The sequence below is a fragment of the Acromyrmex echinatior genome, chromosome 13 (assembly GCF_024713525.1).
Source record: "Acromyrmex echinatior isolate Ae372 chromosome 13, ASM2471352v2, whole genome shotgun sequence".
In the NCBI taxonomy this organism is placed as follows: Eukaryota; Metazoa; Arthropoda; class Insecta; order Hymenoptera; family Formicidae; genus Acromyrmex; species Acromyrmex echinatior.
The window spans coordinates 7,265,668-7,293,339 of record NC_141864.1 but is presented as its reverse complement, the minus strand read 5'-3'; the positions used below and the strand labels follow the sequence as shown (position 1 = coordinate 7,293,339).

The 27,672-nt window shown below is 34.1% G+C and overlaps 1 protein-coding gene and 1 long non-coding RNA gene across 4 annotated transcripts in view; one reads left to right on the top strand and one right to left on the bottom strand.

Moving 5' to 3' along the window:
* Positions 1-1,742: 1,742 nt before the first annotated feature.
* LOC105148668 (uncharacterized) lies at positions 1,743-10,511 on the bottom strand. 2 transcript variants are annotated; one of them, XR_846487.2, is made up of 3 exons: positions 9,848-10,511; positions 4,540-4,857; positions 1,743-3,128 (listed from the first exon to the last, which is right to left on the bottom strand). It is a non-coding gene; the product is annotated as an uncharacterized LOC105148668 (long non-coding RNA). The 2 variants fall into 2 exon arrangements; XR_846488.2 differs by having other exon boundaries at positions 4,544-4,857; positions 9,848-10,510.
* Positions 2,615-27,672, top strand: part of cwo (transcription factor cwo) — a 68,152-nt gene continuing 43,094 nt past the window's right edge. The window contains exon 1 of one of the 2 annotated variants that reach the window (XM_087412885.1): positions 2,615-2,636. Coding sequence is in view for 1 of the 2 variants with exons in the window: in XM_011060526.2 (XP_011058828.1) it covers positions 18,832-18,896 (65 nt within the window). In the remaining variant the exon portion in view is untranslated. Of the gene's footprint in view, positions 2,637-17,335; positions 18,897-27,672 lie in introns of those variants that run through there. The other variant, XM_011060526.2, reaches the window with a different exon arrangement.

The following is a 27,672-nucleotide window of genomic DNA, read 5'->3' as shown; positions in this document are numbered from 1 at the left end:
TTAACTTTTAATTTCATTCATTGATTTTCGTGGATTATTTTATCGCAAATTTCTATTTTCAAACTTATGTTTTAAATATACCTATATGTACACACACAAACATATATTTAAACATGTTTTTTATTTTAGTATTATTTAAGAAATTTAAAAAATTTAATAGTGAACATTAAATAAAAAATGAGTCGCACACAATTGCGACTCATCGTTTACTATTAGAATTAGAAGTATTTTTTTTTTAACATGACATTGAGTGGCAGCTTATTATCGTTTGTTGAATAAGTGAACACGTGGCAGTAAGATATCGCCTACTCGCAGCGACCGTACCTACTTTCGAAAACTAAATCGCGATCATTCTACCGCGAGCGACCTCGTACTGTGGCTGTCACGTAAGAACCGGATTTCGTACTCCAGACGCGTATTTAGGGCGGAAGTGCAAGTCTGGCAACAGTTTTAACTGGTGGTCACGGCTCTGTCACTCGATTCCTTTTACAGACTGGCCACGTTGAGAGCGTGCGATAATCTATCAATGGAACGAACGTTCCACTTTGCTTATTTTTCATCACGACCATGTTAATTTGTTTCAAATTCAATGAAACATTAAATGTTATTAAGTCTTAAGAAAATGAGTGTCGTTTGGCAAAAGTGATTTTTGCTAAATTTATGTGAACCAAATTAGATAATTCTATTATAATATTTTAAATAAAGAAGTTAAAGATTGTTGAGAAATATGAATAAAAGGATGTGCGCCTAAAGTTTCTTCTAATTATAAGAATTTTATTATCTTGATTGAGGATATAATAATAATAATAATAATAATAATAATAATAATAATACACGGAGAGAATGTTTTCTTAGAATTTACCCTGAAAGTATAACAGTCGTGGAACATTGTATCTCGAAGAATTTTAATCTCTTTCATTCATTAATAAAACTACAATAAAGTATAAAATAAGTTGCAAAAGTATTTTCGCAATTTAATAAAATGCTAATATCAGAAATTATTCGCGAATAATTTGATCAATTTTACTGAAGTGCATGGTAAAAATCTTTAAAATATTGTATTGTATCACAACTACCATATTTTCAGAGTAAATTTTAAAAGAAAATCCTCTTCGTGTAATAATAATAAAAATACCAGCGAGAAATAACTCATCGACTGGATGTCAAATCAATACTAAGTATATATTGATACAGAAGATAATTTCGATGTTAACTAGACGTCAATTTAACATTTAATCGACAATTTTTACTGAAAATGTATTATAGGAAAAAAAATTATAAATTTTAATAATTATAATACCTAGTCGATGTATGCAAAAGGTAAGATGATTGAGATATTATTGAAAAGAAGAAAAAAAGAGGTAGATAAAATCGAATATGAAGCAATAGATTAAAATATTTTATAGCACTACATTTATAGGATGAAAGGGAAGAGAATATTTTTCATAAATTCTAGAATAGAAATTTTATAAATTTTAAAATAAATGTTTTTATTATAGATATAGATAGTTAAATGTATATCGTTTATCTGCATCACATGTTTACTAATTAACTAACGTTGCTCCTTTTTGTATCATATATCTTACACTTAATTGCACTAGGAACTATCGCAGCTGTTATCGTCGCTAATTGCGATAATCATTGTTAATTGTGTGACCTGGACGTCTTTTACGACGCGCTTGTCGTACTCGCTAGTGCAAATATATCCTTCTAGAAAGAAATTTAAGTCGCAGAACTTCTAATTTTTGTCTGAAGAAAAGTGATGCTAAAAAGTGATTGTAATTATTGCAATTTTAATTTTTCGAAAATATAGAGAGAAGATCGGTAATGTATTACTCTTATTGTTAAGATATTATATATTAGTACAAGATATAATAGAATAGAGAATAGTGATAACAAATGATTGACAGACAATCGAATGCAGGAATATTTTGCAATTTAATAAAACACTGATATCAGAAATTATTCGCAAGTAATTTGCAATATTTTTCAGTATTCTACACTTGATAAAAAAAAAATACTTGCACTTTATCATGTTGAAATAATTTTATGCATTGCAGAAAAAAATGTCACTACCATGTGTTTCATCAGATTATTGTGTTTCATCAATTATTCATAATAAATGATGGCGAGTGATTACAAATTTACAATTTTTTCAGAAATTCTACAGTTGATAAAAAAAGAACACAATTTCACTAATTGTTTAAAAAAGAATACTTGCTTATTGTGCTTGGAATAATTTGAAGCAACATAAAAAAAAATCTCTGTCATGTGTTTTTTCAGAATACATTGTCTTTCATTTGTGCTAGTCAACTATAGTGTATTTAATTATACAAGGTGCAGGTACTAATATAAAATCATATTTCTTTTTTATATAAAAATTACTTTGTCCATCGTGTATCTCTAGAACTAAAGTACAACAAAAGGAAAGGTACTCATTGGGAAGAAGTTAACGTCATTAATGCCGATCAGGTTTCAGTTTTTCCGCAACCATGTCCTAGTCTTTCGTTGTTGCGGTCCACCGCTGCAGGTCGTTGGAAACTGCGGGAGGAAAGGAAGGCAATCATGAGAATCGTGACGGTGCACCGCGAGAAGAGCGCTCTATACTATACGGAGCACGGAGCGAGCAGGAGCAGGTAGGTGGGGGCTGAGGGGGAGGTGAGGGGGAGAACGTTCGGACCGCGTTACATTCCACGTGATCGAGAGAAGGGCACGCCTCGGCCGCGCGGAGTCACGCGCGCGACCACGCGTTCACCCTTCCCGACACGTGCACGCCACTACACGCAATGTGTACACGACGGTGGTGGTGGCGATCGGCTACGTTCTGCCGATACACGACGGCGGAATGGTGCTGCCCGATGACATCGTCACCGGTGCGGTTTATTGCGCAAATTGCGGCACGCCGAGATCGCCCGTCCCGCCACGTCTCCCGCTGTTTCACTCGCGTGGACTTGCATAATACGGGAAAGTAGATGGAAAATAGTCCGGGCTGCGAGATGGCCTCGTGTACGTTTTTCCATCGGTCGGACGCGAGCACGAAAGAATATTACGAAAGAATAAGAATTACGGGGCGTCGTAAACCTCTTTAAAGAGTACTATACTTCATTTGTGGTACCACGATTACTGCGCTGTAAAAAAAGAACAGGTGTGAGATATCGTTATGTAAAGTTATACAATATAAAGTCGCTATTAGAAAATTAGTACTAATTGGAAATTTGCCTCAAATTCATTATATTCAGCCGTCATTATGTACAATGTCTTGAAAAAGAGTGCTTCAATTTTTAGTCTTTAAAGCTGAGATTTTACTTTTTAGAGTGAGCTTTCACTCTAAAAGTTTTAGAGAGTAAGAATACCAGCCTATACAGCACAGAATTTGTAGCAATATCGTTGCAATATTGCTGCAATATTTTGTGCTGGGGAGATGCAATGACAGCTGAATATAATTTGAGGCAAATTTATAATTAGTAGTAAATTATTATTTCTAATAGCGACTTTATGTTAGACTAATAATGGTTGAAGGTTCTGTTGACTTAAATCAATAATTATTCAATAATTTAATTTATATTAGCTTATAAAATTTGAGGTCAATTCTGAAGCCAATTGGTCACAAATACCATCATTATTTTAAACGACTAAGCATCCTTGAAATTGATTCATCTAATCTTTCACATCATACAATAAATTTTTCAAGCGTGTTGATTGATTACGAAGTAGAAAAGTTCTCTAGTCTTCAGAAATTTTTTGACAACTTTTTGAGGGATATTGATTAGAGGACTGTGTTTTCCATTTGGTGCTCACAGCGTTCGTGAATTTATCCTTGTTTAATATTTGATAAACAAAGCTGAAATGATTCTAGAAGTGCTGTGTCAAATGGAACGCTGCCAAGATAAAAATTTTTGAAGACTAGAGAACTTTTGAATTGTGTAATCAATCAACTTGCTTGAAACATTTGTGCGACAGATGTATGACAAGTTTTTTATATAACACGAGGCACGTGAATTAATGATCCAATAGATTACATTTCATTTACTTGCTACAATTACAAAATTTTTTAGTTGCTTGTGAAAAAAGTAGAAATATAAAAAAAACCTATTATTAGATTATTTCTTTATAATCGGTTACAATGTTATTAAAATTACATTTAAAGTTAATATAAAATTTTAATAATTCAAAACATTCAAACTTATTTTCTAGAAAACTTTATCTTTTAATCATCATTTTTGAACGGAACGTTGTTGATGATAAAATCGATTGATAAATAATAAAGAATGATCACGAGTTAATAAATCTACATAACTTATTTTAAATCATATAATAAACAAGACAGAATTTTTTGGTGTGCAAAAACCAACATTTTATAAAGGATACCTTTTCTGGGTATTTTATAAATATTTTTTTTCTTTTAATCACAGACGCAATTTATTTCAAATTCATGCACATCATTACATGAAATAATAATCTCTCTTCGTGGAATTATTATTAAAGTTGGGGAAAAAAGATCTCTTCAAAGAAAGAAGTTGTTTATAAAAAAAAACTGACCTACATCGTAATAATGTTTTTTCCACTGCTCTCTCGCCAGCTTCTCTTTTTCTCGCATTTTTTCCTCTGCTCTCTGTCTCAGCGTCGGAATGCAACGCAGGTATTTAACGAGGACGCGATACGCAACGACAGTGTGTTCCGTACCTGTCGCGCATCGAGCGAGCGAACGCTCGGAATTGCAAAGCGCACCTTGCTCCACCGAAGAGATCGACACGGATTCCGTTGTTGCTGTGGAGAAGGGGGAAGAATGCCTGTTTGCGCTGCATTTAGCTACGGCACGCTTTTGCCCTCGAGTAAATTGATCCAGCCCTTTCCTTCCTGAGAAACACGCAAGATATATACCATATCTCTCCTCACACAATTCGATCGTCATAAATAATCAATTACTTTTTTATTACCACTATTATTATCATTGTCACGGAGGAATTAGAGAAAGAATTAGATTAATATTTTTATAAAGTATTTTATAAATATATTTTTATATCTTATAAAAATCATATTAACTATGATGACATTTTGTATTATTATCGTTATTACACTGAGAAGGAAGTGTTTGATATTTATGATTATAATTGCAAGATAAATAATTTTGGTCGAGTTCTTAATTTTTATAATTGTTATTGCTTCTTACTATTAGGTGTTGGAATTAATTCGTAGCGTTTTACAAGTGATGGGAAGTACTTTCATTAATGTATTTTTAATGCTCATGTGAAATAAATAACATTCTTTCATTAAAAAACGCTACGAATTAATTCCAACACCTAATATAATAATAATTATTATTATATTTATGTTGATATCGATAATAACTTTAAATTATGGTTAAATTTTAGTAATTGTAAGTATTTTTTTTTTCAGTGTATAGATTTATATAAATATTTATTCCACATTAGTGAAATTTTAATTTAATTGGATATTTTTTTTAAATGCAAAGGTACTTGCAGTAAAAGGATTTTCAGAAATACGTAGTCACGTGGAGGAATTGAGGAAACTTGTTTTGTGCACCCGAGAAAGCCGATCGACCAAATTTTCGTAGGCGCTTGTCAAGTTCCACGCGATTAAGCAGGCCGCCTGCGGCGGCGAGATTAAAGCTCGAGAGCAATTAACAGCAAGTCGATAAAAAGGGTGGTCACGGCTAACGTGGCACGTGCGGCTTTTTCGTTTCTGTTTCGAAAGCGTCGGCCACGTAAGGGACAACACACGCCGGACTAGAAAGCGCCGGTATTTTGTTGGGATTATGTAAACTAAGCCCCGCTCTCACAGGAGGATGGCCATTTAAAGGTGACACGATGAATAATCGCGGAAGAACCATTATGTCACGCATCCCTTCTGCGTAAATAATTTCGCCCATTCACCGAGTTGTTACGTTTTGCGCATTTTTTCTTGAATAGTCGATAAGGTCTCAGATCAAAGATTCTTGATATTGATGCGATATTGATGATTTATTTATAGCGTTATTTGTGGCACAAAATTTCGCTGTTATCGTCGCTTTAGGAAAGCTGGGGCGATAAAGCGAAAGTAGATTGCCCTGAAAAACGAAGAGGGGTAATTGATGTCTCTCTGTTAATTAATTCAAATCAGTGCAAAGTGTTTGCTTTAGATATGTGATTAAGAATTAATATTATCGAAGAAAACTTAGAAACTTTGAGTAAAAATCCAATAAAAATCAATTTTTTATCTGTCCCTGAAAATTTTTTACTCAGATGAGTGTCTAAAGAGGGGGGAGAGTTTTTTCTAGTTAGATTAAATTCGCTCTGAAATTCATGATTAGAGTTATAATTGATAAAAGCTAATATTTTTTTCATTCAAAATTAGGAGAAGTAAACAGTTCTAAGTTCTAGAAAAAGTTCTAGAAAAATTCATTAACGTCAAAAATTGTTGTTTATGTGATCGAATTAACAAACTATCCTCTCCAAAAGAAATTCTAGATACATTTATGTTTGAATGTATATTTTTTTTGGACGTCTAATGTCATATTATTATTCTAGAATTAAATTTTTCATTCAAAATTTTTGTGTAAAGAAAGATAGTTGCAAACAATCAAAATGTACAATGTTTAAGTGGCGATCGTCATGGATATATTATCTATTTTCGATATTTATAAAGATAAAAAATATATTAAATAATATCGAAATAACATAGATATTAAATGTTTTATCGATGACATCAGGGAACATAAATTTTATATCTTTTTTCAGGATTTTGATAAACAATGTTTTTGCTATAAAAAATTTATTTTTTATTCAATTTTTCAATTTATAACAAAAAATAATTATATTTTTATTTAGTATACGTGATCGGCATATCTTGTGATCGAATATAAAACGACTCTCATCGTGAGTGCAGCAAATTCTCTGCAGCAATACAGCAGATTCCTTCCTTTTCTTATTTCCGTTAAAAAAATAGCCCTTGCGAAAATTAAAATTGAATTGATTATGCGATCGAATGAATTATACGAACTCCTTTCTTCTCCTATTTTTCTCTTCTTTCTCGCTTCTCGCTGCATCGAATCGACAAAGAATTCGAGACCGATGACGGATTTAGCGCGGGAATTTGATATAAGTGGAAAGAGGCGATCTCTCTTAGTCGCGACAAAGTAGATAAGTACGAACTTGACGTACGCAAATGTAACACGAACGTAAGGCGCGCGACCGGCGCGGCGCGAAAATAGCCGGACTTATCCTGTGCACGACGCGAATGAAAATAAACGTGATCTGTGGCAACTACGGGTTATTCTTGATCCGGCCTCGCCTATTACGCGCGACGCACGCGTCCACCTTTAATTCAATTCGCTGACGAATAGTCAACCCTTCCGGTCCGATTATAAACGGATCTTTGCGAGGAAAAAATTCGCGACGCTCATAAATGACGTTCCAATATTCCTGTAATTCGAGGAATTATATAGCGAGGAATTTTCATATCTCTCACATTCGCTCTTATAAATGAGTCCTTACATGGTACATATTTTCACAAGCTTTAGTAAAAAGTATATATGATATTATATATTAGGTGTTGGAATTAATTCGTAGCGTTTTTAAATGAAAGAATGTTATTTATTTCACATGAGCATTAAAAAATACATTAATGAAAGTACTTCCCATCACTTGTAAAACGCTACGAATTAATTCCAACACCTAATATTAAGCACCAAGATTCGCTTGAACTGAAATCAGAATTATTTTTCTTATTTGATTTATTCTTATCGATCTAAATTTTATTTAATTGATTAGTTAAAAACTTATAGAGAATTACTATACATTGAAAAGTTCAAAAAAAGAAATTGTTGCTATAATATCTTATTAATAAAAATTAAAATAAAATATTTTAACAATAAAGCTTTTGAATGCCTCTTTTTTTAGAAATTTAAGAAGGTTTGGGATATTGTAAATGAACGATCAACGTGTATCATTTAACAATAGACAGATATTAAATTATATAATATGAACGCATTTTTTTATGACACGATATCCCGTTTACTGCTTACAAGGATTTTTTTTTTATTTGTCTGTGCATGGTGCAACTATTTTCGCGTTTAAACGATCTTCACCGGACGCCTCTCGGCTCTCGCTTCGCGCTTTCCTCGACGTTGACACGTTCGCGAGCAGCTGTTGAACCTGTAGTTCCGGATCCTGCTTGTGAGACGAGCCAATTTAAATTCCTTCGTCGGCGCTCGACGAAGGCCCTCCTCTTTGCGCCGACCGGAATGAAATTATGCACTGCTTAAACAGCGACCGTTTAAGCGCTGTCGTCGTCGTCTCGGGCTACGTGACTTTTTAGCTTGAAAGCAGGCAGGAATGCGCGACGATAAATATCAACGTGCCTTTAAATCGGGACAGTGACATTCCTCTAACGATTCTCTCGAATATCGATGATAATATATTGAATGGCACTCAAAATGAAAAATTGCAAGCGTTAAATTGCAGTGAAACAAATTATTCGATATTTGACGATGAGAATGTGTCAGTTAAGAGAGAAACTCTACTTTTAGTCAAAGCAAATCTTAGATCAGTGCTTAATCATACTAACATGTAAATTTTTGCAAATACATTTCTTCAATTTTACAAATTGCGCATTGACTTAATTTGTCGGACTTGAAATGCAGTTATAAACTGAAGTTGAAATATAAATATCACAAATTAAATTGATCAACTTTAATAACGATATTAAGTATATTAAAAACTGTAAATAATTTATTTTATTGCGAAAAATATTATTTCAGTAGTTAAACGAGTAACTGAGATTATTGAACAAAACCTGTTTATCTCATTATAAATTGCAAAACTTTATCGAAAGATTCAATTTTAACCTTTAAGTAGATAGGTGATTACCATATATATAATTATTTTATAAAAACCTTGTTCTGAAGAAGGAAAATAAAAAGTATTAAAGTTCAAAAGTCTTAAAATTTGTTATTTTTACATTCCTCTGTTTCATAAAAATGTAAATTTACTTTATAAACTTTATAAACACTAAAAAAAAATATAATTATATTAGGTGCGCAACTAAGTTCTCGCTGTTATTTTGATGCATTTTCATCAAAATAACAGCGAGAACTTAGTTGCGCACCTAATAAAAATAAAATTTTTAGAGATATTTTGAGCTACTACTTAAATGTTAATTCTTAGTATACACGATGATTTTTCGGTCATTTACTACATATAATAAATTGTTTATATCTTATACTATTAAAAATGATTAAGTGATTCTTATTTATATATATATATATATATATATATATATATATATATTTTAACACCTTTAAAAGTATTTATAAGGTAGTGTAATAAAAAAATTGTATATATAAATGTTATAACTAATTACTTGATGCTTTTAGTATTTCAAAGAAAAGAAATGCGCAGCACACAAACAAACCATCGTATGTATTAACCCTGAACACTATTTACGTAATATTACTAAATACATACATTTTATGTACAAATAAACAAGATCATTGAGTATCAAGCTGTGGCCTTTTGTGGTTATTAGAATGTCCAATCTGCTAAATATGGAAACAAGTTTTTAAAAATTCTGTCCGTTTTTTACATATGTATAAAATTTTATACATATGTATATGAATTTGGACTCTCTGGTGATCCCGGTATTTCAAGAAAAAAAAAATGCGCACGAAATGTCCTATTGTATCCATCAAAGCTTGAATTTTTCGTAACCAAAGGCAACTCTCAAAAGCGAATTTCTCGCTGAAAAATTCAATTCGGAGAATGTCAATGTCGACCGACATAAATAATAAATATCTACATCTGTCGCGTTGAACATCGACAAAGACCAAGCTTTCCGTCGATCATCGCACCTTGTAAAACTCCTTCGTTTGTCCTTGGCGAATTAGAACATTCGTTCGCTCGGCGCGTAATTTAGCACTCGCTCGTCACGGCTCGACGCGACGTTCCCTTTTCGTTCTGGTATTTCGTGTCCCACGCGGTGTGGCGCGGCGACAACACCCTGAGGTCTTCGCGTTCCCAAGAATGCAATCTCCCCTCCCCCGTCCTACACCCGGTATACTTGAACCTGAAACTCCTGAAAGTCCCACGGAGCGAGAGCGCGTTTCCTTCGCCGCCGCCGATGCGACGTCCGCCGAGGACGTAAGCACCGACCCTTTTATTCGCCCCAATAGAATTTCTCACGCCAGAAATAGTGGTGCTCGCGTGGGCGGGACGTGCACGTGCTGCGCGACACAAACTTAGAGCGCGTCATCATATTTATACCCTAGGCACGATCAATCGTTCTTTCACAAGCCGCCGTTACGTTATAAGATGCCTGCAGTTCGACGTCACGCTACTCGCCCTCGCGGCGAACTGAACGTAGACTAAGAAGGTCCGCTGTTCTCTTTCAAATGTCAGCGATAATCTATCTCTCTCCGGATACTCCTTGCGATCCGTCGAAAATTTCAATAAATAAACAAGATAAGGAGGGGGATTCGAAATTGACAATGATAAGACAGACAGATGATTACAAGAAGGTTATGGAAGGCGTACAAAGTCTGTACAAATAACGTAGATAGATATTTAATTTAAAAAAACGAAAAAAAGAATTTACAAAAATGTAAATATTTGTAGATGAATAAATTATCATTGTTAATTCAAATTTACATATGAGTAAAAGACACCTAAGGAGCTTACATCACGTTGAAAAGTCAGAAATTATTTATTTCTATGTTAAATAAAATTTCTATATTTAAACTCGTTTTCTTTAACGAATAAGATTTGCCTTGACAGAAAAGTGACACAAGTAAAAAATTAGTATTTTTTAAATCAATTTAAAAAGAATGAAATATAATTATAAGATATAGTTTTGTGGAAAAAACGACACATTTGTAATTCATTTGCTTATATAGAAAAGAAATTGTCACAATTCTGATAGAGGATAAAATTTATATCAGGAATTTCATTATGTTCAAAATATTGCAAGAAAGAATTCTTTACGGTTCGATAATTTGTTGTAATAATTGAAAAGAACAGATTGGATTGGAAAGAAATATATCGACAAAAGTAATTTTATACTTTGCAAATATTTAAGTAATAATGGCAGAATAATAATCTTTAATTAAGTGCAATTTATATGTGATATAAAAGAATAAATAGCAGAGTCAAGCGATTGCAAATAAAAAGTGATGCCCTAAATATTGATATAATATTATTAGAATTGGTATGTTTGTATTTTAAAAGGCAATATAGTTTTAAAAAATACATTATATTTAAAAGTATTACGTGAAAAGAAATTGAAGTTTTAGAAATTACATATTCACTATCTCAATTAATTTTTTATTGGTATTGTTTAGATCAAATGTCACATATCAAAACGTTTTTTGTTTTACTGCAATTAGATATTTAAAATTAATTTAAACTGTATTATTTTTTTTTTTGACTTGTGTTCAAGCAAAATATTATGTTGTAAAAAATTAAATAATAATATGAAACATCTTCCTCTGCAGTTTATTTATAGAAAATAAGCTGCAGTTTATTTATAAAAAAATACACATTTAAGCAAAGGTCATATTCAGTTAAAGAAAAAATTATTTGCTTAAAAAATTCACTAAAAAATGTTATTAGGATCAACATTCGCTTTTTGACTGAATAGTCTTTTTTGCTTATATATGTATTTTTGCATCTACAAATAAACAAAGGAAAAGTTTTATATTATCATTTACTTTTTTTTTCATCTATTTTGATTACATGTAAAATTAACAAAACAGAGCATCGGTCAAATCCGATCCTCTCTTATCAGTTCTGAAAAAAAATCTTATCGTTATAGGGTTGAAACATTATTTCAATTTAGAATTTTTAAAAAATGTTCTACTAAAAACATAGTTATTTTTGAAAGATGTCATTTTTCTATCAGCATAGCAATTTGCTTTAGCTTGATTAGATAAACTCCCAATGTCGAAAATAGTCGCAAAAAAAATACAGTCTGACGTCCAGAGTAAAGAGACAATCGCAATGTCATCTAGGAACAATCACGAAGAATAAAAGGAATGGAAGAGATATGTGTATTTGGAACATAATCAGTTCTCGCGAGAGAGAGCGAGTTATATATGCATGCATATACGCGCTCGAAAGGAGTAGAGTAGCCGCGTCGAGATTCGAGAAAGGAGAACCTAACGGCCGGCGAAGTGGCCGCAGTGAGAAAAGAGAGAGAGAGAGAGAGAGAGTCTGAGAGATCAGAAAGGGAGGGATGGAGCGGCGAGCGCGTGACAGGACACGTGATCAGGAGCACACGGTGCTCGCGTGACCGGCCCCGTGACGTCACACGCACGTGTCGCATAGCGTGGTAACCGCCGCACGTTCCCCACTCTCCGCTGGCCGTCCCTCACTTTACCTTCCTTACATCCCTTCCTTCCTCCTTCGCTACCACCCCTCCCTCCCTCTCTCTCTCTCTCTCTCTCTCTCTCTCTCTTCCCTCTCCCAGTCATTCCAACAAAACGCGAGAATTGTGCTCGTGTCTTGGTCAGTAGCGTCGCGAGTCCCCACTTCGCCCCTTCTCAATAGCGCGGACTTTCACCTGGAAAGCTGATATTTTTCTTTCTCTTTTTCTTTTTTCTCTCCTTGTTTTTTTTTTCGCACGCGAACTGCACCTTACGTCGTCCGATGTATTTGCATCATCGGTCGGCGGTTACGAGACGCGACGATGCCTGGCAGTTAAGGCTCGATAGTCCACTTGAAAGTCGCTTGCATGTTACTTAGAAGTAGTACGTAACATGCATTTCGCTATTTATACCTGTCAATCGTCGATATAATTTTTCTTCTCGCGGACTAAATATTCCTTCGAGATATTTGCGGGGCGCGTTCAAATCTGGTTTATCCGATTTTAAAATCAACATTCTTTCACGTAAAGTATTTGATTTCTCCCGTATTCTGCAAAAAATTGAATTTTGTAATCGAATTTTGTAACAGATTTTTCATTTTTCTTCTTTAGGAAAGCAAATATTGATATTGCGCTATTTTCTGTTATACTCTGATATTACATCTCTTTTGAGTATTCTTTGTTTGTAGATGTTCAATGATGAAATTTATGATTTCAAATCACCGATCCATAACGAGATTGATTTCAATGTCATCAGATATTACAAAACATGTTGCATCGATATCATGCGAGATTAAATGAGAAACGTAGATTTAGAAGTGTTATTAGCATGAAAAAAATGTTATTTCTTCGTTAATTTCTTATTATTTGGAACGATGCATCTACTGGAGCCACTCAATCAGAAATGTTAAAAAATTTATTTTTTTGTGTCATATTTAATATAGATTTTTTTTTTAATTTACTTAGCATTCATTTTTTTTCATGTAAGTTATTTCTTGAAATTAATTAGTGCCTTTTAATTAAGATAAATTAAATGGATCTTATAAACTTAGTATTACATGAAAGAACGGTTTTTTTGCTGAAGTATCTAAAAATTTAGGAATAAATTTGACAAGAATTTTATTAACAAGAGTATCAAAATAATTATGTAAAACTCTTAAATTAAGCTGGAATATAAAAATTTTTTTGTAACACGTGTTCATTATGCTTCAGTTTTTCTACATCATTATTTTGATAGTTAACAACAATATTTTTATCTCACTAAATTTTTAGATATTTCAGCAAAATCATTCTTTCCGTGTAAATGTATTATAGATTTTAACGTCAGTTCTGGAGGGTTAAATATATGCAATTAATTTGTATACAAAAGAGAAAGATATTAACTTTCTCTTTTTCTCTGTGCATTAACTGTTAATATATATTAATTTGATTGCAAATTATTAATAAAATTGCATAATGTAATTACATTATATATGAGACATTGAACAATTATTAAATAATAAATTCATAATATAATGTAAAATTAATACAAATATTTCTGTTGAGAATTGAGAAGCTCATAATAACTTGGCTTACTTTTTGGCGCGCATAGAATTCTTTTCATAAACAGCAACAGTGAAAAATTTTGCGTAATCATTAATCTTCGCAATAGAAGAGTACCTGCCATGTTCTTCGTAGATGTACTTGAAAGATAAATCCAATGCGAATTTCGCGCCTCGCTCGTGTACTTAATAACGAATGTTACAGCGATGAGTAATGATATCGTGATACACGTACTCCGGCAATTAACGATCAGCAATGGAAACGTATTTAAAGGAGATTCTACGAAAACAACTCTCTCGCCCAGAAAAAGATATTATTTCTAACACAGAACTTTAAAATAACTAATTTTTTTTAAAGTTTAATCAGCAATTCATGAGGCTTCGATCATTAGTATATCTTGTGTTAAAATAGATATTATTATACATATTCATACTTCGATCTGAAGCATTCTATATTAAAATAATTTGATAATATTTCGTGATATCAAATTTATTGCGCTTTTATTGGCAGAATCAGATTGATCGCTGGATTGAAGAAATTCATAGGAAACAGCTAAAAACGAGAATGTTTTTCTTTTCTCATTCATTACTGTACATTCAGCAAAAAAGCAGCTTTGCAACTATTGTAAGATTCTTTAACATAATTAGTACTTGCTTTTAGTTCACTTTTTTAGATCTAATTGTTTAAACCAATATTAAAGAAATTGAAGAAACTAACAAAAAACTAGTAAATTTTTTATAGACTCCTTTAATTGAAACAATTTAGAAAAATGCAATTTTTCCAATCGCGATAAATCTGCGAATTATCTGTATATCACAAATAAATTTGTTGATAGTTTCGCAAAACACGACTCGGTGATGATCGTATCTAAGCATCCGCATGAAGATTTCTGTTGACAATGAGATTTCGGCGCGAGACTATAGCTATCGTGAGAACGATAACTATTGCGATGTGATGCGATACTGCAGCGCGTTTCTTGATGTTTATTTTTATTTTCGTGGTTGCGCATGTGTGCTTGCATCGTCGAAACTATTTTCAGATATCGTATCGTACAATTATCGCAACACGTGATGTGTCAAGAACGTTCCGACCTTATCGTGGTCCCACGAGCGCGCCGTCATTCATCGTATATTCATATGCCGATGAGTAATACTGTTCGTATCTATCATATAATAATTTGTCGGTATTGTTCTACATAAGGTGTAACATTCTATTAATTTTTTCCCGGCGCTAGAATATAGTCTGAAATTATATATAATTATTATGAGAACGAAGGAAGGAGAGTCAACAGATCTTTCTTTCATCAGTTATTGTATTTTACAGCGAGCAATAAATAATGGTTATAAATGTGGAAGATAGCTATAAGATATTATTTTTGTCATTCAGGCTTGTGGTAATATAAAATAATATTATATTATTTTTTTCTGATGTCGGAATAGTTTAAAATCTGCATACAGAATTACTTATCAGAAAGAGAGGGGGGGGGAGGAGAGGAGAGGAGAGGAGAGGAGAGGAGAGAGAGAGAGAGAGAGAGAGAGAATGTATCAAGATCTTCTTTTTTCACCAAGTATTGTATTTCACAACAAATAATATAGTTATGAAGATAACGATGAAAACTATTATCTTTTTGTCTAGATTTTTATAAAGTTCGTCAATATTTGATACTGTTTAAGAATTCTTTTATGAGTACTTATCTACTTATCCAGAGATACTTATTCAGGGATTAGTTTGACTAATAATAATAGATTTCTTTTAAAAAAACAAATTGCTCTGATTTCCATTGGCGCAGACAATTTAAAAAATTATTTTATTGATGCTAACTTCGCGAAGAAATATATTTTGCTTGTATCAATTATATTAAATTTCGTCAATAAAATTAATATCAGATTTCTTTAGTATTGATAAGTGTTATCTTTATTTTTTTGAAGATGTAAGAATTTTTTCAGAGTATGACTAATTAAAGATTTTTATTTAATTAAAGAAATTCTCAGTATCGTCCTTGATGCCAAGAATTAAATAATAACGATGTAATTATTTTATGCATTCAGATTTAAATATCAATTTACACAATTAATTTCTTTTACGAATTCGTGAATAAATACAAAGTTTAAACCCCAGTAACATTCCTTTTCGTTTGTAATATTGAAACTAAACTCCGGAAAATTATCAATTATTTTCTAATTTTTGTAATCCAAGCAGACCATTTACGTTTAATGAAACATTGTTACATTTAAACAACGTTTAACCGAGACGCTTTTGTGGTGTATAAAAATAAATGGACATTATTAACGTTAAGCAGATATTTATTAAACCATTGAATTGTCTCGTATAAAACAGTATTTTAAACTAGTAAAAAATCGTTAAATAAATATTTTATAATGCTTATAACAGTTTAAAACGTATCTTTGAAGTGATTATGTTTTAGTTCAAACGTATAAAATTGATTTTCACAAAATGCGCTTGTTACATCTAAAATCAGATATACATTTCAATTAATTCTTTATGAATTACTTATTAAAGTGCCTTTGAGTTGAGCCAATAAAATTTTTTTAACATAGTTCCATGAAAATCAGGTTAAAGGAGTTAATGATGTACGTTGCTATTTCAATAGAGATTGAGATAGATATTCAACAGAGAAAAAAATTTCTTAGTATTACTTATTAAAAGTGAATTATTTATTAAAGTGTCTTCGAGTTGAGTCAACAAAAATTTTTTTAACATAATTTCCATAAAAATCAAATCTGAAAGGTTAATAATATACGTTGTTATTTCAATAGAGATTGAGATAGATATTCAATAGAGAAAAAAAAATTAATTTTTTAGTATGAATTACTTATTAAAGTGTCTTTGAGTTGAGTCAACAAAAATTTCTTTAACATAATTTCCTTAAAAATCAAATCTGAAGGGTTAATAATACGTTGTTATTTCAATAGAGATTGAGATAGATATTCAATAGAGAAAAAAAAATTAATTTTTTAGTACGAATTTGAGTTGAGTCAACAAACATTTTTTAAACATAATTTCCTTAAAAATCAAATCTGAAGGGATTAATGATATACGTTGGTATTATCACTAGAGATACTGTAAATGAGGTAGCACGCCCAACTCGCGAGTGTAGCAGCCGCACCTGAGCAGCGAGTAGGCTCCGGATTTACTCCCACCAGGCAGCGATTCATCGCGAGAGCGTCGGACAGGGCCGCGCGCGATTACACGTAACCCTGCCGAGGTGACGACACGCCGTGTCCGCGCCGTGCCGTGCCGTGCCGTGTCGTGCATCGTCGAAGAGCGTTGGAAATTTATAATTCGAACTCGATTCGCGCTGTTACAGCATCAAACCGTGAAGAAGCGTACGGAGAGATTACGTTTTTGATCGATCGATCGTGGGTGCCGATAATCAAGCGCTTTCGATAGTTTCGTGTTCAGATTCTCTTCGCGAAAGTTCAGTGAATCCGTCGTGCGTGCATCGCGTGATCTTTCTTCGCCGGCGAGGAAAAAAGTGGGGGAGAGAGGTATCCGAGTACCCCGAGACGAAATCTTCGCGCACGAGTACTCGTCGGTGGCATCGGTTGAATTTACGATCCTGGCCGGAGTATTACGGATTTCGCGGTCACGAGTCAACGGCCTTATCACGCGTCACGTCCCGAGCACCATCGGGCCACGTTCGAGCGCGTGAATTTTAATTTTGGACGGTTCACGCGATACGAAGGCACGTATACGCCATCATCCTGACAAAATTAAGGGGTGTTATCTCCCCCGGTGATATCCTCGAGCGACTTGAGACCTGAATGCGAGAGGAAGCGGCGGAGTAGATAAATCTCGGGAGCGACAAGAGACTTCCCGAGAAACGATCGCGAGAGACGATCCGCCGTCGAATTCCCACTGCGTGGGAATCGGTAGAGCGCATAATTTCTCTCGCGTACACGAAGTGAGGGTGAGGAAGCGAGAGAAACCGTGGCAAGAAACCTGATTCGAACTTGAAGAGACGTCGCAATTATTACGATATCATTATCATTAAATAAACGGCGCGAAGAGGGAAGTGATGGAAACTGGAGCGGCGGTTTACGGAATGTAATTCGAACTTGAGGACATCGTGATTACAATACGATATTATTGTCGTTGAATAACAAACGGCGGAAGGAAGAGAAGAGGGAAGCGGTGGAAGTTGGAGCGATTTCTCGTGAAAAAGAAAAAACGAGGCGTGAATCGTGACCGGCGCCACGCACGGCAGTGCGGTGTACGGGAAGAGAGGAAGAGAGAGAGAGAGAGAGAGAGAGTGAACACACGCGGGAAGGTGGGAGGCAGGAGAAAGAGGGCGCCAGCACGAATATCACGCGCGCGGTCGCGAGACTGAACTCGGATTGACTCGGAACGACAGAGCGTCGTGTGGGCGCGAATGTTTCCTTCGTGCGTCGCCGACTTGCCGCGCGCAAGTTGTGCCTGTCAGTGAGCCCGCGGACGCGAAACTAACCTAATCTCGCGCCGCATCTCGCGCATTCGTGACGTTGCGTTGCGTTGCGTTGCGTTGCGTTGCGTGGTGTGTCCGTGTCGTGCTGCGTGTGCGTGCATGCATACTCTCAGCACGATTTTCTTCCGCGTTTATGCGTCATTGACGTCACTGCTCGCCGATTCAATTCGCGCCGATTTGGCCAAGCTCGATCGGAAGTTTCTCGATCTTCGCAGCTCGCGGAAGAGAAAGAGAGCAGCGGAGAATCCGCCCGCATCTCTTACGAGATATATACCGTCACGTGACAGGAGCGCGTGAGCCGACGTGACTCTCGCGGTCCCGGAGAGGATACTCGCGGGGCGACGATAACGGTCGGTAGTGGACGAGGAGCGAAGAGGAGAGAAGAGGAGAGGAAAGCGGACCAGGGCGGAAACGATCGTCGCGGAGATTCCGGAGAGGCGAGCGGTATCACCGCCGTTCTATGCGGCAAGATGATGGAGACGCAGAATTATTGGGAGGACACCTCCGCGCACTCGATGCAGGTGAAATACGAGAGGTGAGTGCCGTGCCCACGTGCGCGCCCGTTTCGCGCGAGATCGTATTTTAAAGGCCGAGCTCGAATCGAGTAAACTCGGAGAGAGATGAGACTTTGAGCGCCGTCCTTTTCTGCCTGCGAAAGACCTTGTTTACGAGAGATGTAGATTGTAGGAGGATATCGTTAAGAACGTATTATATGTATATGCGTTTGTACAGAAGTAATATAAAAAAATTCGGCGACCATTTAGAACTTGGACTAAAAATTATTTTTTATAAGAAACATTATTTCTTTTTATTCTACTTTTTATTCTAATGAAAATTTTTGGAAATGTGTTATAAAATGATTAAAAAATTTCATTTATTTTTCAATATTTTAGCTTTAGATGCACGGATTATAGTTGTTCTGTAAATGAACAAAACATTAATTTTTTTTTAATCTTTCTAACTAATTTCTGAATCGTAATTTGAAACTTTGCATAAATTATTTTGAGTACGCAAATTTTTCTCATTGTTTTTTCAATTTTAGCTTATGACAATAATAACAAATAAAGTAAATAAATAATAAAAATATCCAATAAAGATATAATGTTAGAAACATGATTTATATATATATATATATATATATATATATATATATGTACAATTCATTCGTATATAATTTATTTAAAGTATAGATACAAACACGTTTATAAAAATGGGTGTAATACATTCTTACGTTCACGCCAAATGTGAATGCTTTGCGTTACGTCATTAAATCAACAAGATCAAATGTAAACTCGCTACAAAAATCCAGCTTCCATATATTCAGTAAACATCAATTAAAAGTAACATAATATCGATGATACAATTTTATACTCAACGATATATGAATAAATGTAACTATACTAAAAAATAATTAAATATAACTGTAATATAACACATACAAAATGTTGATTTTTTTACTGCTTATGTTTTTTTGTACCACAGTTTTTACTAGAATTATTAGTATTTGCTGCTAATAATTCTTACGCTAATAATTCTAATTATTACGAATAATCGATTTAACCCTTCAGACTGTGAAACCCATTTAATTTATGTTAAATGAAAAGCATCAATTAATTTTCAGAACCAAAGTACGATAACTAGGTATAAAAAAACAATGAATACTAAGTTTACTTTAATAACAATTAACGACAATTCTAAATTACAGATGTAACATAAATATAATTGAATGGATCCAATTAGATTCATTGTTAACTTCAGAGGATCAATGATATACATTGCAAAATACAAAATAATAATTCATATTTATAGGAGAAGATGCAACTGCATGTTTCTTCCAAATTTTAGCCTGATAGGTTAAAAATTATGTTTTCCGGAGCAATGAGCCGTTTCTGTGCGACGAGGTGTGAGAGGCGATAGTCTCTGTCTACTTTGGAGAATAAATAACGTAAATACACGGCGATATATTGCGAATAAATAACGCGGTGACGGAATAAATATTAATAACGCGCGCTCGGCAACGTGTCCTGATACACTGCATTTGATTTAAAATCCGATCGCATTCTTGTTGTTTACAAGGATAAATGCAATATAAAAGTCCGGGGAAAAATATTTCCTCTCGCGGAGGAATAAACGGCAGAGTCACGGGTCGCGGGACGTATTTTGTAGCACACGATTGCTGTCGTCATCTCATCACATGTGCAGAAATCAACAGAATGAAGTACAAGTCATTACACCTTTCACGCGCGTGCAAGATGAAGGTAGCTCTATCGGCTCCGTGTCATCACTCGTTTCGTAATTCCCGTACTCATATAAACGAGCGTGATAGATGATTTTGTGAGACAGAGTCGCGAGAGACGAGAGTTCTCTCTTTAAAAAAAAAATAAATAAAAAAAACAAGAAAAAAAGAGCTGACACGTGGAAACGTAGTATAGTGCATAATGACGAATGAAGAAAAAAGAGATACGCGTGTCGTTTTTACACCAAGCTGGTGTGATATATAAACGGAAAAATTTTTCAGAATTTTTTCCTGTAAGTCACGAGTCCGCTAATTGTCCCAGTTTTTCGCTCGCCAGCGAGTTAAAAAATAAATTAATATATTATATTTAATCAGAGTTTTTTTTTTTGTCGAGATGACACTTTTCGAATTAAAAATCGAGACGTGTGTGTTACATTTATTTTTCTTTTTTCTTCACGCCGCACATGCATCTGTTCCTGATGCACTTAAGTGGATTATTATGTAAAAAAAAAATATTTGCATATATATTGTGTTTATAAGGTACTCATGCGCGTTCGTTGCATAACATTCGCGGACACTCAAATACCCAGCGCCTATTATTACATTTCCATTTTGCAGTCTAGACTCTCGTCTCTAAACAATTCATTCCTATATTTTTTGAAAAATCATACGGATAGCTTCCTGAAAATTTTATCGAGAGAGGCATCAACTGGTCACCTTTTTTTTTTATTTTCAACCCGTTGTATCTCGGTTACGCGATTTGTGCATTGCATGTGTAAAATTTAGATCAACACAATGTTTCGTTAACATTCAGTACACTGGCGAATCTCATGAATAATTTTACAATTTAAACACATGGAGAAATGTATTGTCTTTTTTAATCCTCCGAAGCTGATACCAAAGTCTGTAACGTAATTATTGACGCTGAGTCTATATGATACATTTATATTAATTAAAAAATATTAATTAATTTCAAGAAACCAAAATGACATAATTAACTTGTATAAAAAAGAGTGAATGTTAGATATATTTTAAGAAGAAAGATCCAAACTTGCAGATGTAACATAAAAGATTGAATTGTTTGACGTTTTTGACAAGATTTATAATTGAGTGGTTCAATAGACTTACGTCACAGTTTCAGAGGATTAACCGGAAAGCAGCCTCCGGAATTTATTGTCATCGTTATCTCGGTGCTGAAAACGCGGATTTCGTCTTGATCAGACGTAATAAACTGTGCATTCTCATTTAACATTCTGTGTTCCATTAAGTCCTGCGTTGATCCACGATGATAGAAATTGGGCCGAGATCTCAGACAGAGAAAGAATTGACCAATGGCACTGATTATGTGACCGAATTGTTCAAATGTGATTGTACAATTTCTAGCATAGCAGACACAAAATTTAGGAAAGAATTATATCAGTCTTTCTCTCTCTCTCTCTCTCTCTCTCTCTCTCTCTCTCTCTCTCTCTCGCAGAGAGATACTGATATAATTATTTCTTAAATTAAAAAATGAGGGGGCAATGTTGATTCGAATTACCTTATTTTTATAATAAAACTGCTAATGTAGGAATGCCCAGTTTATTTTTATTACGCATATGAAGAAAAACAGAGGTGGACTTCATTCATGTTTTCGAAAGCTTTAAAATCGAGATGTTATCGCGGAATCAGCAAATCACGTGGTTACGGAGAGCAGTGAGATAACGTCGTTATCGTGAATTACACAGGTGCCTTCGATTTAACTCGAGTATCTCCCCTCTTTCCCTCTCGATCGCGCGATCGTTTCTTTCCTCCTTTCCCTGTTGATTTTTTTCTTGGTAATTAGACTTGTGTATAGATATGCTATATTTATATCCCCTTGAAAACGCACCATCGAAAGATTCCATGGCCGCGTCCAAGATAAGATAGAAACTAGAAGCTCGTTCTCTGTCGGCGGGCGTTAATTAAACGCACACATTCGTTACGAGTTCGTTCGATCGGTGTACGTGCACGAGAAGAAACCATTGATGTTGCGTGTCTACAGTATCGCGCAGGTTTCATTCGAGTTTGACAGTAGTATTATATATAATCGCTCTTTTTACGAGCCACGTTAAAAATGTCAGCAACAAATAAAAATCGTCCTCTGCATTAATGATCGTTATTTTCTGTATATTAGTATTTGTTTTATATTTTGTGTATATTGATATAATTTATGCAATTATATTTATGTAATACTATCGGGATCGTGGAAAGTTAGAACGTAATAAAAAATTAATTTAATTTTCACTTTTTTTTACTCGTTAGTTTTTATATTATAAATCAAATAAATAAATAAGGACCGAACACGAAATTGAATTTTGCGAGATACTGCTTGGTTTAACAATGTTTATGTGTAAATTTTAAATACCTCGTCCAGCTTGGATAAACTGCGCTTCGATTACGTCAGACTTGTCAGTATTATTATTAAATTGACGATCAATTTAATTAGTGTTATTATTATTTCAACTTCAGTTTATGATTGTGTTACAAGTTCAGCAATAATCTGCGCGCAGTTCGAGGTGCAGTTTGTATAGTTAGAAGATGTAATTAAAATTTACATGTAAATATTATCAAGCTTCGATCGTACGTGAGGCCCTTGCTTCATTTATTCATATTGCAGTCTAGTTTATCTTATCGTTTAGTTTCTATAAATATGCATAACTTGAATGTCGAGCGAGGTAAGCCGTGGCCGTTTCTTACAACAATTCTATAAAATGCGAAAAAGCGCATCTTATGCTATCGCTCGGTCGTTGACACTGCCGATCGATCTGCACGGATTTATTCGCGCGTCATCTACGTTCTCTACGTATGCGTGCACGGTATTTGTGGGCACACACAACACAGTTACACGTCTGACCACCTGCACTGATTAGTGCACACTTGGGACAATACGAGGTACTGCGAACATTGTATACAGGTGGCTCAGATCAGAGTGAGAAGAATGCGTTTTGTTGCGAAGACAATCAATAGCTTGCGAGCTGTAAGCTGTATAAATGAACGAATATCTTAAATAAAGAGTTTTAGACTTAAGACTTAAGAATAGTGTAAACAGATAAATTTTCTCTCATCTAAAAATAAATTTCAAACAAATATCGATTGCACGTTAATAAAAAAATGTTTGTGATTGTATAATTATGTCGTGATAAAGTAATTATAGAGTTCTATTTTTATAGTTATTATTATGCTACAATGTTAGTAATAATAATTTTATTTTTAGTTCTGCTAAGTAAATATACATTTAATTGGCACTAGAAATGATTATAAATTATAGTTCAATTATGTGGTATTGGTAAACATTTTTTTTTTCTGCGTATAATAGAATTTTAATTCGAAGTTTAATATTTACAACGTTCGGATATTGAAGATCATCATGAATCGACGAGAATTATTTAATGTTACGCAATTGACCTCCAATCTTATTTTATAGGTTCTCATATCTTAATTTTTTTGTTTTGATAGCGAAGATTTTGAAAAGCCGAATTTTCAATTTAGACGAAAATATATCTTTAAACATATTATTATAATCTCGTTTCGAAATAGCATTTGAGGGGTGATAGATAAAGTATTAGAAGTGGATTCTATCATAATTTTTTTTATTTTGACGTGATGTTGAGATTCTGATGATTCGAATTTTTGATCTGGATGAAAATATACAGAGTATTTATAAAAAAAACATTCAACGATAGTACACATTACACTGAATAAAAAAAAAGTCTTAGTAAAAATAGATTGAAAATTGAACTGTTTCCGAGATATAAACAATTTTGCATGGTAGTATCATGACTAACTATATGTAGTTGGCTCCTACGTGTCGCATACTCGCATGTGACATGAAAAGAGAGAAATTGAGATAAATAGTACCTGATAGTCTATTTGGGACAATTACAGATTCAATGAGGTGATCTCCCATAATGACCATTCAATCGCAATGGCCGATTGATGTCAACTATTGGTGAAATCTTTCATAAGGTGAAATTGAATGACATTCAATGCGGTTTGTAAACACTGATATATAGCAAATTCGATCACTTGCACTACGTTACATTAGTGTATACTAAAAGCTGCTACACATAAAATTAGTAGAGTTAACTAGTAAAGATATATAAATAAAATAATTTAAACGATTCACTATTTAATAATGAAAGGGGGGGGGATATTTTATATGAAAGTCTTTTTAAAAATATATATATATATATTAATCCAGTGTAGTGTAAGTGATCGAATTTACTACAAGCTAAATCTTCACAGTATTAAAGAATTTCTTAAGACCGTAAATGTGATTATATAACAACTAAGAAATAAAGCTTTTAAACTGGATCTTAGGTGCTTAGACAATTCAGTTAGTACATATAAATTCGCACCAAATTAAGCACCTAAGCTCTAGCTTGATCATTAAAGGCTTTATTTTACTTGTAAATCTTCACGTCGCATGTAACATATAGAAGCCAATGTCAGTACGATACTAATGTATACAACTATTTATATCTCAGAAATCGTTCAACTTTTGACCGAACCGTTTCTAAACAATATATTTGCTAAGGCTTTTTTACTCAGTATGGTGTGTGGACTATTTAACATATAAAAGCTGAATGTTTTTGTGAACATTTTGTATACTTCGTCATTGTAATCTCGGAATTAACTTTGTATCTGAAAATGACAAAAATGATTGAATTTACTAAGATACTTATAATTTTATTGGTCAACGTCTCTATATAAAATTTGTTCATTTTTTGTAATTTTACCTCGAAAATATTTCGAGATATAGAATTGAGAGAGAGAGAGAGAGAGACCCCTTTGTCTCATCTTAAACCTCGAGCTGATATTCGAGGGCGATAGATAAAGTGTGGGATTTTCGGATTAGATTCATCTGATATCGAATAACACAACACCTACACAGTAGTCGTACTTGCACGCGACGTACAAAGAGCGCGATGGATGACGCAAGCGGGACAGAGTGCCTGCGTCATGGAAACCAACCGCGACCTGAACGGGAATCGCGGGGTGATTAAAGCGGGCGGATGCTAAGGTATTTCGCCGTTATCTATGCGTCTGGATATAACATTGTCAATAGAAGTGTTTTCTTTGACGTTGGCGACCTTCACAAGCACATGGAGCCAGTGACCGCACTTCCTGAAGAACACGTTTAATTTTTCAAGGAAAAAACATTTGTAAATCTTGTAATAAATGTGTATCTTGTTGTGCCCGTGAATTGAATGTTACATAACTAATTAGCGATTTATTAATGACTTAGCAGCAAGAAGTTATCGATAGTAAATATTTATCAGACAAATAACACGTGTTTGCCTGAGTTGCTAAAGATAAAATTCAGTAAGATTGTTAAAAAAAAAAAAAAAATTGAATGTCACGCGAAGTGTTAATCGCATTCTATCAGCTATTCTTCCTTCACCCTTCTTTTGCTGATCGAGGATCCATTCCAGCGATTCAACGGACCGACGAACACAAACCATTTGCCAGAAGAATTAATCCGCGCAAATTAATGACACTTGTATGAGAGCTCAAGGAGGGATAATAATACGTACACGATAAAACGCCACGCGCAAATGTGCCGCTGCGAGCATTTTAATTGTGCATATTCAAGAAGCGTGCATAATTAGAAGTGTGCGTTCGCGTGAAGAATTCTACGTGCACGGCGACGTAAAATCTCTTAGTACCTCCATTACGGGAGAGATATTCCCGGATTCATTTTCCATACGAGCGCGACAAATTGCGATAATTACGGCAACTGTTACCGCGACTGGCGCGTTTGCGCGGCTGGGCACTTTTTGCTTAGAATGTAAATTCCGTTTCTTGCTGCGGCAGTATTGTGTTTCGCAGTTTGACGCAGTTGCATCTTGGGCATGTATCACGTGCGGTTATCTTTCTAGAATTATAAACGCCGTCCTCAGGAGCTGTGGCGACTCCAAGGGTTAATCGGTATAATCGTGACGAATGGAACGGGACGACGATCCAATGTCTCGCAATGAGAAAATTGACATTGAAGTAATAAAAGTGAAGAATAAAGAAAAATACATGTTAAAATAAATAATAAATTAAAGCGCATTAAAATCTAGTAGATCAATAACTCGTCAAAGTCGTTTAACGGTTAGTTGTTGCAAGATTGTCAGACTGATTATTATTAATCGTTGGAAAATATTGCGATACGGTTTATCGTAATTATTCTGACCGATTTATTCCTTTCTCTCTCTCTCCATATACGCCCTAGAAATATTTTTTCCGCCCACGATCGCGAAGCGATCGAAGGAAGGTGAATAACGGCGAACGAGACGAGATCTCTCTCGTATCTCTCTGAAATACTTCAATCTCGGCTGTTCTAAACGCTCTTAAATCGCGCGATACAAATTGAAAGTAATGCCTCCTCGAATCTTTGACCTCCTTTGGCAGAACTAACTTTTCTTCTTGTCCTTGATGAAGCGTAATGATGCTTAGCTATGTGTAGCGTTATACGCATCTAAATGAATATTACAAAGCTGTACTTTAAGCTTCTGTATTTTTCCTTAGCGATTCCGTATTTGTCGACTTCTTTGAGGATCGGAGAGGGAGGTTCGAAATTTTCCGCTCGTTTGAAACATATAGTAGTTTTATGAGGAACGCTTGCGAGTCTTAAAAGGTTGCAAGGTTCGTTGAATTTCTTCTTTAATTCATTCTCTTTATTCGTTACTTTAGAGATCGATCGGGACTATTACTTTCTTCTATTTTTTTGTTCTATAAATTATTTAGGGACAAATCGGAGAATAATAATTAGGAACAAATCCATCAAATTTACCATTTTAACAAGAAAAATTATTTTGTTATATATATGTATATCTTGTTTTGATATATTTTCCATTTAATCCATATGATTTAAGGATATTATTTTAATTGGAAAAAATTCATTGCAAATGGATCCTTGTAATTTTTTAGTATTTGCACGGAAAGAACAATTTTGTTAAAGTATTAAAAAATTTAGATAGATACAGATTTGAAAATAATTTTGTTGGAACAAAATAACTCTTTGCCAATGTGAATTTTAATTCTCCCAGTAATAGCGATCAAGAAATAG